This window comes from Sinohyriopsis cumingii, chromosome 1 (assembly GCF_028554795.1).
Source record: "Sinohyriopsis cumingii isolate HCF-2022 chromosome 1, ASM2855479v2, whole genome shotgun sequence".
Classification (NCBI taxonomy): Eukaryota; Metazoa; Mollusca; class Bivalvia; order Unionida; family Unionidae; genus Sinohyriopsis; species Sinohyriopsis cumingii.
Window position 1 is genome coordinate 169880660 of NC_142961.1, and position 14165 is coordinate 169894824.

General features: G+C 36.1%; 1 protein-coding gene across 2 annotated transcripts in view; it reads right to left on the reverse strand.

Moving 5' to 3' along the window:
- The window catches only part of LOC149808366 (uncharacterized), a 59862-nt gene that overhangs the window by 10215 nt on the left and 35482 nt on the right, over window positions 1-14165 (reverse strand). For both annotated transcript variants that reach the window (XR_016424854.1, XM_089976272.1), the window contains exons 10-11: window positions 10667-10920; window positions 7542-7628 (exon numbers count right to left, since the gene is read on the reverse strand). Coding sequence is in view for 1 of the 2 variants with exons in the window: in XM_089976272.1 (XP_089832398.1) it covers window positions 7542-7628; window positions 10667-10920 (341 nt within the window). In the remaining variant the exon portion in view is untranslated. The remainder of the gene's footprint in view (window positions 1-7541; window positions 7629-10666; window positions 10921-14165) is intronic.

Consider the following 14165-nt stretch of genomic DNA (forward strand, 5'->3'; position numbering starts at 1 on the left):
AATCCTAACCACATACTTGTTTTCTTGCAGACAATATGACTACGTTAGTATAAGGAACAGAACCACATGCTCAAGCAGAACTTCGTGTCCCCAGTTGTCAACATGTAATAACACGACACAGTTAGCTTGTAATTCTCAGCTATATGTGAGCAGAAAATTCATAGTGATTGATATATATGTACTGTGTCTGAATAGCACCATTATGCGCTTACGAACAACTAGACATTAGGATGAATGTGTGTGTAAAGTTTAATGGCCACTGTTCAAGATATTTGGGATGAATAGTGATAACAAACTTGTTATAACAGACAGATGTTGGATTATAAACAAGAGGCCTTTATATTAGCTCTCCTGGTCTATTACTAGTAGAACATAAAATGTGTTTTAAAAATTAAAAAGCTGTGGCTAAAGCTAGAAAATCTAATCAGGTCTTCTACAAATGATCATGAAATTAATTTAGTTATCTCAGTGGTTTTACTGAATTGTGCCAGAAAGGTTTTTGTTAAAATATAAGTAAAGCTAGTGGATGAGGAGCAATTCACTTGAATTCAACCTCATGATGGAGATGAATGTAGTCCAAATAAAGTAAATGACTCCACTGAATACTGTACAAGTACAATGATGGTCAACATGCACATCTTCTGATGATGACCATAATATGTACCAAGTTTGACAGCAATCCAATGCCAAGAGATAAAAGGGCAATTTTTTTGACAAAAACTGCAGTTGCAAAGTGATTTGTTGACAGGTTCATCTTTAGGTGATGTCCATTACTAAGTTTCAAATTCTGCAGGGTTAGTTGCACTAATGAAAGGACAGATGGACATGATTACCATATACAATTATCATTATGGAGGTGGCAGTAAAAAAAAAAAGCTAAAAGTTGTTCAAAATACTGAAAAATTCGAAGAATCACCTGAAAACCCAATCAGGTCATCTACACATGACCATGATAATGTGTATAAACTTGTATGGCTCATAGTCCAATAGATTTTGTGCTAATGCACTAAAATAGACATATGGATGAACAGCAGCAATGCAATATGCCCCTTTATGCAATCATAGTTGATGCATAATCAGGACAGTGTGCCATACTAAAGCTTGTGGGTCTGTAATTTATTGTGTATATGGGTCTGACACTCAAGGCCTATAACTCCACCTAATCATGACACATACAACAACAGAACTCAGCCAAGATCTCATCAATATCAAATAGCATACCAAATCTGGATGAAAACAAATAATAATGAAGGGAGTTATTGTGTGGAAGCAAAGGCGGGAAGGTCTGAAAATTAGGGGTTATAATTATGATGTAGAATTCAGAAAGCTGACAACTGATGTCAGCCAAGGTTTTATCAATATCAAGCAGCATAACAAAATTGGTGAAATTCAATAATAATTAAAGGAGTTATTATTTAGAAATTAAAGCAGCATAGACTGATGGAATGAAGGAAGAATGGATGGATGGATGGACAGGCCCTGCTTAATGTTCCACTTTTCTTCAAAAAGCTGAGGGCAATACAGAAATAAATGAAGCAACATCAATGGTTTTCTCTTTTCATAATCTTAATGAGAACACTTATGAACGCAGCAGTCTGATTTACAATAAATACACTTATAAGCTGTATGCTTAAACAGTTATAAAATCTGAAGACTTTTTCCATAAATACAATTTGAACATATGGTACAGTTTTAAGTGTGATGCCTTATTCATTTGAGATGTGAATGCAACTATGCCTGACTGACTGAATCCTGCTGTTGAAAGTATGACCCTAGCTGGAAACAATTTGTCTGGGAAAGCAAATTTTTAAAAATTACGTTTCTCTATAAAACTTACCTGATCACATTACACTACGGACAAATCTTTTTTCGCTACCTCTGAATACAGCTCTCCCAGAAGATGGAAAAACATATTTCCATCTATATATTATATAGACAAAATAAAGCAACTCTTACAACTTAGCTCCCCTTTATACATGTTAGGTGGCTATCATTATACATAGTTTTAAACAGTTTTTAACATAAAGGATCTTTGTGTTGCTGGAAATGGTGGAATAGGTGTTTAAAGTAATTAAATGATGTTTACACAAAGAATGGAGTCCAACCAGGGCCTGTGAAATGGGTCAGTTCAAGGTCAGGTCAGTGGACACGCACACTAAGTTGGATTAGCTATCAGCAAATCAGAGACAAGGGTCTGCTGCACTGAGGTAGCTGACAGTGGTCAGTCACTTTACAAGTGATCAGCATCAAGAGTAGTCTGTTTTGTTTTGTATCCTCCACTGCCCCACCGCCACCTTCAGTTCTGTTATATCTGGCTCACCCTTCGCCTGTAGGTCTTATGATTAATCTCACACCAGCATACTAACTGCACTATCTCTGGAGGTGGCAACCAGACCCCTCATACTAATAGGCTGCTCTTGCCGTATCTTCTCCAGTGGTATTCGCCACTATTACGTCATCGGGCATTCTGTCCCCAATCCACTCGACTTACAGACATAACAAGTTATGGCGACTCTGCCTTAATACAGCGGCAATTCTGCCTTAACAGTTATGTCAGTCAGTCATACTGGCGAGTCTGCCTCAAAACATTGGCAATTCTGCCTGGACATCAGTCATACTGGCAATTCTGCCTCATAGATAGGGCATGTTGGCCATTTGGCCCTGACATCAGTCAGACTGGCGATTCCGCCTCGTAGTTACTGCATGCTTCTCTACCATCTTACCACTACTAACCTCATGCAGCGGAGGGTGAGACCCAAGGAATGCCAAAGATGTATAATATGTACTGTTTAATAATCAAAGATGTATAATATGTCCTGTTTTATAATGCTAAATAGTTGATTAAAGAGTTGACACTACCTCTATTAGTTCTTTGTATAATTTGTAATTTGATCAGGTAAATATCACTGGAGAAATATAATTTACTAAAAACACTGCTTTCTCCTGCAAATACATTACCATATCATATTACATAATGAGAATAGGTAAGAGGAGGAGGGAATGCTGAGCATTCTCCCTCTACCTGTGTCACCCATTACTTTACTAAAAGGATGATTACTTGAGCACAATGGAAAACCTTAGCCATACACATGCCAGATCTCTGTAGGATTCTGCACTTGATTAAGGTCTCGTTCATAAAGTTTTTCAGGCGAATCCAGCAAAGTTGCCAATGCCAACTGGTTACAATGCTGTGCTGTCATATATGAGGGGTGGGGTGGTTACATACTGTGCACCTACCACTAGCCTGATGAGGTTTACTTCTCTCCTCTGTGAGGCTATGTCCCACAAATAAAAGCTGGAGATAGTTGTCTGGGCATGCTTTACAACTGACCCAATTATGTTTCAAATGGAGACAATACATTCAAATACCAGGTTTATGAAGAATGCACCTATTTCATTAGCCAAGATTTTCATGAGGCGTACCTGTTCCTGAGAGAGTTCAGTTTATACCGATTTTACAACTCCCTTTAGCCATACAACACTTATGGTGTCTTGTTTTCCAGACTTAAGAGGCAGAGAAAGCATGGTTCAGTAATTGCAGGTATTTTATGTACAAAGCAGGTATTATCCGAGACCATGTATGGGATCTGGGCACTCCACTTCTCTCAACGTATTGAGGAGAGGGAATGAAAAGTAATTTGTTGACTGCTTAGCGATAGTAACCTGCTTTTATGCAATAGAACCAGGTTGTGTCATTAGGGCAACAGATCTGTCAGGATGGAACTTCATGTTATTGTAGTTTGAGTCCATAAAGAGGACATGTAACTCACAGACTTGCATGCTGAGGCAAGTGCTATCAGAAAGCAAGTCTTACATGATAGCTGATTGATGGATGTGGATGAAAGATGCTCGAATTTGGATGGATTAAACCATATCAATATCCAGGGGAGATTCCATTTCAGGAACAATAGGAGAAAGCATGATCTGGGTAGATCAAAATTGGACATCAAGTCAGAAAGGTCCTTGTGTCCAATATCATCTCATCTGTGATGTCAGAATATGTCCAAGTTCATGGACTGGCATCCCTTTATGGTGAGTGTCTTCAGAGTGGGGATAAGGTCTAACTTATCAACATTTTTTATCCACCCAAGACTGTGAATAAGACCAAGAAATATGTTCACATCTTGGACTAAAATCAAACTAACCAAATGTTTTTAAAGGATGTTGTCCAGGTATGCTACTGTCACACTGGAGAAGGTTGTCCTGAAACGAGAGCTTACAGTCAAACATTTTTGTGAAGGCACAAGGGATTAGGTTGAGGCAAAAAGGAAGAATATGGAATCAATACACTTTGCACCAAAAGGTGAAGCAAAGATATTTGCACAATGTCATATGTATTGGAATGTGAAAATACACATCACACAGGTCTCAAATGATTTCCTAGTCATGGTTTTTATTGACAGATAAACCTCGAGATCTCCATCTTGAATTTCAGTGTCAAAATGAACTGGTTGAGCCTGCTGAGGTGAATCACAGGTCTCAATTTGCCATTGGACTTTGTCACCACAAACAGTCTAGAGCGGAAGCCTTGAGTGTATGGCTTTCAAACAATCTCCACCACCCATTTCATGAATAAAAGGTTTATCACTTTCTATTGTTTTTCTGCCTTTATGGGATAACTTATAGGAGGCTTGATAATTGAGATTTTTTGAAGCCCTCTGACATAACTCAGATCAACCAATTGTTTTGCAGAAAGAGGTTGGACCAAACCTAACACATGGCAGTGGGGACTTTAAGTCACTGACAGGTGGTGGGAGGTGAGAGGCTAGGAGGAGGAAAAACATTGTTTTCTATCTTCCCTCCTGGCCTGATGGTGAGAAGTAGGGGTGTATGATCACCTATAATTTACCTGACCACAGTTTGTCTGTTGTCTTTGGGAATTGCATTTATATTATCCCTGCTTGTGTCTGTCCCTTCTTTGGAATGATCCTTAGCAGGATGTCCAGATAAGGGAGACTGATTAAAGATAGAATGGCAACACCTGTGCCACCTGTTTTCTGACTGAATCAATTTAATCATGGAACAGAAGGGGAAAGCCAAACAGAAGGGTATGCAAGGCTGCCACATGGTGGGACTTTGGAGAGGAATAGTGTATTTCTTCTAAGTGCACGCTGCATAAGGTTGTCAGGGAATCAAGTGTGGTAAGGAGCCCTATTTATGACCTTGGCTACACAGCTCATTGAATCCCAGACATGATCACTTCCAGCCTTCTCAGTGTGGTGAAAAATTATCAAGGATGCTAAGTAAAGTAGTCAGAAAGTTCACATAACATTCCTTTTTAACTTGGAGGTGGCACTGAAGCATACTTGGTTATTAATCTCATAACAAAATGGGGCAGTTGTCCCAAAAGCAGAAACATTCTTGTCAACATTAAGTATTTTAAAACAGTATGCATCAGAGTACAACTTATACCACAGAGATGAGAAGCTAGCTGGCAAAATGAAAAAAGGAAGCATTTGTGTTATTGGGGTCAAAATATTGTAAATGATGGACTATTACTGTCAATTTCTACATCAACAAAGGCTTATTATTATTTGCAGTAAGGATGAGGAAGACAATCTGACAGAGGCGCGATATGGTCAGTTTCTTCTGCTGCCATCTTAAAGCTAAATTCTGTCCATTCCACTGTTGGATAGGATGATTCAGGCATTTCCATTTGATCCTGTTTGTCCAGTTGGGGATTGTCCTCCTCTTGTACACCTTGGGTCAATGGGTAGAGCAATCCATATGGCAGTGATGATACAGAATCATCGGCATGCATAATTTTTCCAAAAGGATATGTAGTTAAAAGTGGTGGTATAGCAGAAAAACAAAAGCCAGTTCACTATGAAATGGCATAAGATATTGTAGCTATCAGAATATGTGGATGACCGACCAACTCGCCAGTGCAAGAAAATGGACTCGTGACAACTGTAGTTGCACATTACACATTCATATGGCTGGACTGGTTGGTTGACAGTCATAACATCATACTGTGAAAGATAAATGCCATGAAAGTATGGCAGTAAGATCATCAGTCCATCCATATGAGTCAAATAATTTGCCTCACATCCAGCAAGAATGTTGCTGCACACAGAGTATATTGTATATTCATGCCTCATGGGTGGAGACTAGTATGACTCTGCACCCTCACACCACATGGGGTTAGGGGTTAGAGTGATATCAGACTTCGGATAGTCATGCCTCATGGGTTGAGCTAAAGGCTTATCCCCTTCTGAAAATTTTCTTCTTGTTCTATTGTCCAGAATCTTGACAATACAGCCTTATTTATTAGAGAGAGCATACGGAATTCCAACTCTTGGTTGGAATTGTTTCTCATTGAAGATGCATTAAGATCTGGTGCTGTCTTCTGAATCTTCATGGGGGTGGGTGGGGGTGGAGGGTGTATCTCAGCATCCCACACGAGTCTGTGAGAGATTCTAAAGTGGGAAGCAAGTTCAGCACTTCATACTCAAAAGAAAATGATATTGCTAATTTTATGCAGCCCTTTAGATTTTTTTTAGGACATAAGACCATGTATTCTCTGTCCACACCATATACACTTTGAAAATCAACTGGTACAGAGCAGTCATGTTCTGTGACTGTCCTCTACTACTTTGAATCTCTTGCACTTGTTACACTGTACTCTGTCATTTCCATAATTGAAAAGAGAATACACAAAATAAATGCATAGAACATACATACACACACACAATATATATATATATATATATATATATATATATATATATATATATATATATATATATATAAGAAATTGAAATAAATAAAAAACATCTTATAAAATATGTTAGAGTAAATGCCTAAAGACAACACCATGGAAAATTCCACTGGTGAAAATGTATGCAGCTGTTCAAAGTCAAATGTGACAATATTGAATGGTATGATAACTGCAAAAGTATCAATAAATTCAAATTTTTTTGCACAAATGTTGTATGACCATATAAAACATTATTTTGACTTACTATACCACTGAAATAGAAACATGTGAGATAAAATTTAAGTTATAAATTTATCAGATTTAACTGGATTTTCTGATGATTTATGCTGGGGCAGGCTATCACTGAGACTGGTGTAATGACATATTTTTCATTGTTTTCTTTCTTTTCAAATTAATGAATATATTGAACTATTCTATGCTGCTTGGTGACTGATGGGTATTCTTAATTAAAGAATTTATGATTCGAACAAACATTTCATAAGGTAATTTAAGCATTTCTCAAGAACAAAAATTAGATTTTCAAGCACTATAATTCACCATGTCTAAACTTGTGAAGAATTTGTGATCCAACTGTACAACATTTCAGCATTAGATACTACATTCTTAGACAAGGACTTTGAAATATTTGTATTGTAAGTAAAGAAACATAGCTGAGGAAGGGGTGAATGGTCCTGAAGTCATCTCATCTACTTCAATTTGGGAGTTAATTACCTTTTCTGACTGGTTGAACCACACAGATCATTTGAGTGCAGGGTGTGCAGCACAAGACAAACAAAATTGATAAAATTTATGTAAATTTACCTGAATTTTAAAAACTTACCTTGGAATCAAACACTTTTGTTCCATCCAAAACTATTTCATACTGTTTGAAGAGGACAGCTGACTGCCAGGTCACATCATGGAATACCTTAAGAAAAATACACTTCTATCTGAGTTTTACATATTATTATGTAACAAATGGCATAAATTATACAACGACACCATCATGAACACAAACTTTGTCATAATTAATAGGAAATGTCAATGATTGTTGTTGTTGTTGTTGTAGGGTTTAACACCGTTTTTCAGCACATGATAGGCTATACATGGCAGCCAGTATTAATGGTGGAGGAAGAACCCAGAAAAAACCCGGAAAGAACCACCGACCCACGAGAAGCTACTGGCAAGCTTTCTCACATAACCACATTAGCCGAATCCGAGACTCAAACCTACACAGACAGAGGTGAGATGGCAGTGATCCGTAATGGAGAGCGCTTTAGACCACTCGGCCACTCGGGGCCCCAAATGTCAATGACTTACATTTGTATCACTACAAATCCATGTAAGTCTATTTTGCTTTTGGCTGTGGACGTATTAGTATAATATATAGCTATATACAATTAACATGGAAGTGATAAATACTTGACTATTTCTGACTTTTACCAGAGAAGAATAAACATCTGGGTGCAAGGAACAGTTTTATATTCTTTCTTATTTGTCAATTATTAATATTTATTTTTCCTCAGTGGTAAAGCCTTGCCAATGTGTGGTACAATGAAATATACAAATTTCTAAGTTGTAAATATGCATGACGGGTACTATACGTAATACATTAATAAGCTCATATACAATCTAAATACAAGCAGATGCATGCAGTTCAAATCGACTGTGAATAGTTGAGGTGTATACATCACATGATTACTTGTCATGGCATATTTGAATTTGAACTGGTAATGGAAGGCATGCCTATAAGCTGAAGAATGCATCTAATTTATCTGATGATCCATTATTCACAAGGTAATTAGTTCACAGAACTCACTATTTTGCTCATTAATTCTAGATAGTTGTTGCTTAGAATTTGTTATTCAAGATTAATTTACAGAGAAAAAGACAAAATGGGTTGTTCAAATTATGACTGTGTAAAAAATAAAAACAATTTTGTACTAGGTTTGATTTAATCTATACATCTATAGTGAGAGCTACTCTTCAATTAAAAAACTATTCAAAGGTATGCTCAGACATGAGAAGGTAGAACATGGATAGGCACATTGTATCACAAAGAAATCCTGTGAATTTTAAAAGCTATTCAAAGCCTATTTTGACACCATAAGGTAGGACAGAAATAGGCATACTGTATCAAAATGAAATCTAATGAATGTTTTTTTTAACAAAAATATTCAAAGTCTAATTACTAGGTGGGACAGGGATATGCACATTGGTTCACAAAGAAGTCCAATAAATTTTTAATATTCATATTCACACTCAATGTGAAAGGGTAACTTTGCTGTTGAAGTAGAACTTTATATTAAAAATACAAGAAAATGGTTTCAAAGTGAGATCTCAGGAATAAATGTTTATTAACCCTTTACCTCATAGAGCTTTGTGACAAAGTGCAGCACGCTATAAATAGAACACCTGTTGCCTAGTCGACAGCATATGCATAGGCCTGTTTGTGAATTGTTAAGCAATGTAGTGATGTTATGTTTAACAGCAGTTTTAACCATTTTACATTTTTGGTAAACATCTATTAAATGTGGAAAAATTTAAGAGTAAAGTCCGATTGTTATAGCTGTGTAATTATTTTTCACGGAAGAATTTTTTATGTGCTTTAAATTCGAGACAGAACTTGTTCACCGTCATGTCAGTGAGGCTGCGTGACCAACTGCCGCTGCCATTTCCCATACTCGAAATTTACATGTTTTTCGTCTGTGTCTACATCACTAAGTCATCTGAATTTGATAATCAATAAAAACTAATTGCTGCCTACATAAATATCAGAGCCTTTACCTAAATTGCTGAATCTTTCATAGTTGTGACTCTAATCGTGAAAACTTCGTAAGTACTGAATGAAATCCTGCCTGTGAACTGTTAAGCAATGTAGTGTATGTTACGTTTAACAGCAATTTTAACCATTTTACATTTTCGGTACACATATATGTGGAAAAATTTAAAAGTAAAGTCCAATTGTTATAGCTGTGTAATTATTTTTCACAGAATAATTTTTTATGTGCTTTAAAATCGAGAGAGAACTCATTCACCGTCATGTCAGTGAGGCCGCTTGACCAACCGTAGCTTAGCTGCCATTTCTGATACTCAAAATTTACAAGTTTTCATGTGCGTCTCCATCACTAAGTCATCTGAATTTGATAATTTATAAAAACTAATTGCTGCCTACATCAATATCAGAGACTTTACCTAATTTATTCAATCTTTCGTGGTTGTGATTCTAATCGTGAAAACTTCATACATACTGAATGAAATTGTGGCCACCATTTTGGAGAGTAGAGATTACGACCCAGTTACTTTAAATAGCAGATATCGACCAGTGCATGAATAGCGACCACGTGATTTGACATAATTGTCGTTCGCAGAAATGAATGTAGTATCTAATAGAGGGGTTTTCCCCGATGGTGGTGCTACGAAAACCAGCTCAAAATGGCTGATTTTACAGCAGGCGTCAAAAGGCGCTTCCATGCGAATGGAGTAGAGGCGTCCAAAGACGCTTGCATGAGGTAAAGGGTTAAGCAGTCTGTCACTGTGAAAATGTTCAGCCAGTCAACCCATTACAAACAGTGAACAAAGAGATATTTTTACTGAATAGATACAAGAAGGGGGATGTTATGCATTTTGCACAAGCAAGTACCTCCAAAATCATAAAATTTGCATGAAAAAGAATTCCAAACAACAGCAAAGTCATTACTACTGGCATTTGTCAAAGGAAACAAGTGCAATCTTCCCTACCTTTCCTGTGCATCATCTGTTGATAAATGAAAGGCTAAGGGGGACATCTTTTCACAACAGCTTATAGCATCTAATAAGAGGCATAATTAGCCTTATACAAGTTATTTGAGTCAAATTGTAAAACAGGTGTGGCATATGTAAAGGTAGACACAAAAGATGGACAAAGTGACCACTTGATGCCCCATCTAACAGCAGATGACTGAGAAATTTATAAAACATACATGCCTTCATAAGGTCAGAGTCAAAGAAGAGATGTTTCAGTTTTCCAGCCTCCATTAAGTCCTCTTTCATGTTGCATAGCTGGTAGATCCAGCTCCTGCCTTGGATGCTTATCACCAGAAGTGTAATTCTGCCATCTGCATCACCTTGTTTCTCACCACAGCAAATTATGGACACTGATTCCTTCTGCTTCTGCTCCAAGATATATTCAACAGCACTCTGGGATTCTTCAACACTGGTAATAGAGACTGTTGTCCATTCTGTAAAAAATTTCAATCATAAAGTTATGAATATTTTATTGGTATTTGTTAGTTTTTTCGCCATGATTATATGTTATGTATAACTCATGGTTCCCACGCTTTTCAAAATATAAATTTCCAGGTCTTTTCCAGGTTTTATCCAGGATGAAATTAATTTTTTCAAGGTTAACATATGATCATTACTGAATGGAATTAAAGAACATTTTGGATTATAAAACATGCATTTTCCAAATCTGAAGATGTTTCTCTTTCAAGACTCTCCAAAACATGTATGTCAGAAAAGATGATCATGTACGAATCTGACCACAAAATGAGTCACACGAAACAAATCTGACTAATTTAGGCTATTCCTATATATTGGAATTTAAAGCCATTTCAATGTACAGAATACAAATTCTAACTTTACTTTGCTGACCTGCATTATGTTGCTACATGGAAACAACATAATGAGCATACATTATTTTGTTTCCTTTCAAACCTTTAATTCCAAAGAATTCTTGAGCAATATGTGTGCATGTTATACAAAGTAAACATTTCCTATCACAGTATGAAAAAACCCCAATAAATGCAAAGTATTAGAATCTTATCTTGTTACGAAAAAAGTTTAATTCTGAAATTATGTGTGTCAATAATTTCTCAAACAAGATTTTTCAACCAACCTAAACTCCTTATGATGACTTGGCTAAATATTCCATCATTTAAAGACATTTACAAAAGGGTTGATTTAAATTTTGACAAAAGACCTTCAAAACTACATACTGTTGTATAAACAAGGACTGAATTTTCTGTAAAATCAACTTGTCTTCTTGTAGTTCAATAAACCAGGCCCCAAACCTGTATTGATACATGGGCTCTTATCGTTTCTTAATATATAATAAAAGGGACGACAATTTCCCATTTCTCCTGCATTCCATTTAAGATCTGAAACCAAAGCTTCAAGCTACATGTCACTGTGTAATAGTTTCACACCAAAGTTCAGCTCAGAGATTCAAAAATTTTCGAATCTGGGTTTCCGCCAAATATTCCAACCCCATTTTTCACATATGGACATTATGGATGGAGTGTGAATTCAGAGAAATTACATATCAAATTGGAATCTGCCACCACCATAAGATAGTTTACCAGGGGGCCTAGCAAATTTAAACTAGGTTATATCGAGTTATACCTGCATGAAATCGATAGGAACATTTTTTATTTTCTCAAAAATGGCAAGTATTATAATCATTATGTCATTAATCCACTGACAGACTACACGAAACTCAACATAGATGAAACCTGACCCTGTATTCACCATTTGCGTTAATAGTCACATTACTTCACAAATCTCAAACAACAACATCGGAAGTCCAATAGGCATGTGATATCAACAACAAACTCCTTTTTAATGTTGTTGTACAAAATTTCAATTATATTAAATGAAAGTCTGATACCTTTTGTAAAAACCAGAAAGAACATATAATTCTCAACATATTTATTTCGAGAACAACTACAAGAAACTTGGCCAGTCTGATTTGGCAAGCAGAGTAGTCTGGTTACCTGCTTTGTATCCTCCCTACATGAGAGAGCACAACGTGGTAATCACGTGATACAAAAAAACTCCAAAGTTGGTCTTGGAATAAATATAGAGAATGTTGTGCTCTTTCGATTTTGTATTTGTATTACAATCATTTAGCATTTTTTTCTACAATATTTCAAAATGACGGTTGTGAGATTCTGTGCAATATGCTATCAAAATCACTAGTACCAGCTCAAATTTCATCAATGCATTAGTTTCGTCTTTCAGCAGATTAAAGACATAATGATTTTAATACTCGCAATTTCTGAGAAAATAAATCATTTTCATATCAATTTCATGCAGGTATAACTCAAATTAACAACATTTAAGTTTGCTAGCACATCAGCTAAGGGGCTATGCTTGAACGCCACCATGTTGGCCTCTTGTGATGCTAGACTGGTTTTCATACCTTCCATTAAAAAAATTATGGATATTGAGCTGTCTGTGAAACAAAAAGTCTACTAGATGAATCTAATCCACTGAGCGCTTGGATTGTCTCAACAAATATATTTATGGCAAGAATCCAAATGATCCATACTGCAACCTTCTAATATTCTGGTTAGAAACCAATAAATTAAACTCACGATCAGTTCAGTAAAGACTCAATTATGTAACTGTTTTGGGCATAACGTTGTGGAGGAAAATTCCCGGTTTTCCCCCGACTTTTGTCAATATTTGCAAAATTCAAGGATTTTTCATGGTTGAGAAAAAAAATGACCATTTCTCCTGACTTTTCTCGATTTCCCAGTAGCATGGGAACCCTGATAATTGTATTTTGGATCTGACCTTGTCCAAAATCAGGTTCACTGTGTACCTGACCAGTAACATTCATTTTTGAAACAAATAATACATAGTTAAAATTTCACTACAAATGTGGAATAAACATTAGGATTATTATTAACACAGGTAAACATTTTTATTATTGTCTGGATCTAGAACATTAAAATTCCCCCATGGATTAAGCTGGCCTACCTGACATTTGCCATGATCTTTAAACTTTTATCAACAGATTTTATCTTGATGATAAAACTTAGAAATTCTAGAAATGAACTTTTTACCCTCATCCAGGTTATACTTTTGTGTTGTAGCTATTTATATAAAGTTATTTACTAGAAAAAGTACTCGTTTTTGCATTTAACAACTGTGGGTGAATTAGTCTATTGTTGTGTTCAGTATTTCATATGGGTGGAATTATTTATTCAAGTTATTATTCACTGGAAGTACAAAGTGCTCATCAATAATATTCTTGGACAGGAACATTAATTTGGAATTATAGTGATTTCAGACAATCCATTGTTGGATTATATTATTGTGATACATCAAAAGACTGTTAGCACATTGCCAAATTACAGACCACTGACACATTAGTATATTTAAGACTACAGGCATGTCAATATATTCAATATTGGAACTTATACTGGGATTCAGTAGCAACTTTATACATTTGGCCTTGTGATAAATGTTTAGTACTATTTGGGATTTAATTTGGATTACTTAAGTTTGCCATTAAACATTTTTACTTTGTATTCTAGGGAAATAAATTATTTGTTGAATTTTACAAAACTTGTTGGTCTAAAGCGCTCTCCATTACGTATCACTGCCATCTCACCTCTGTCTGCGTGGGTTCGAGTCTCGGATTCAGCCAATGTGGGTATGTGAGAAAGCTTGCCAGTAGCTTCTCATGGGTTGG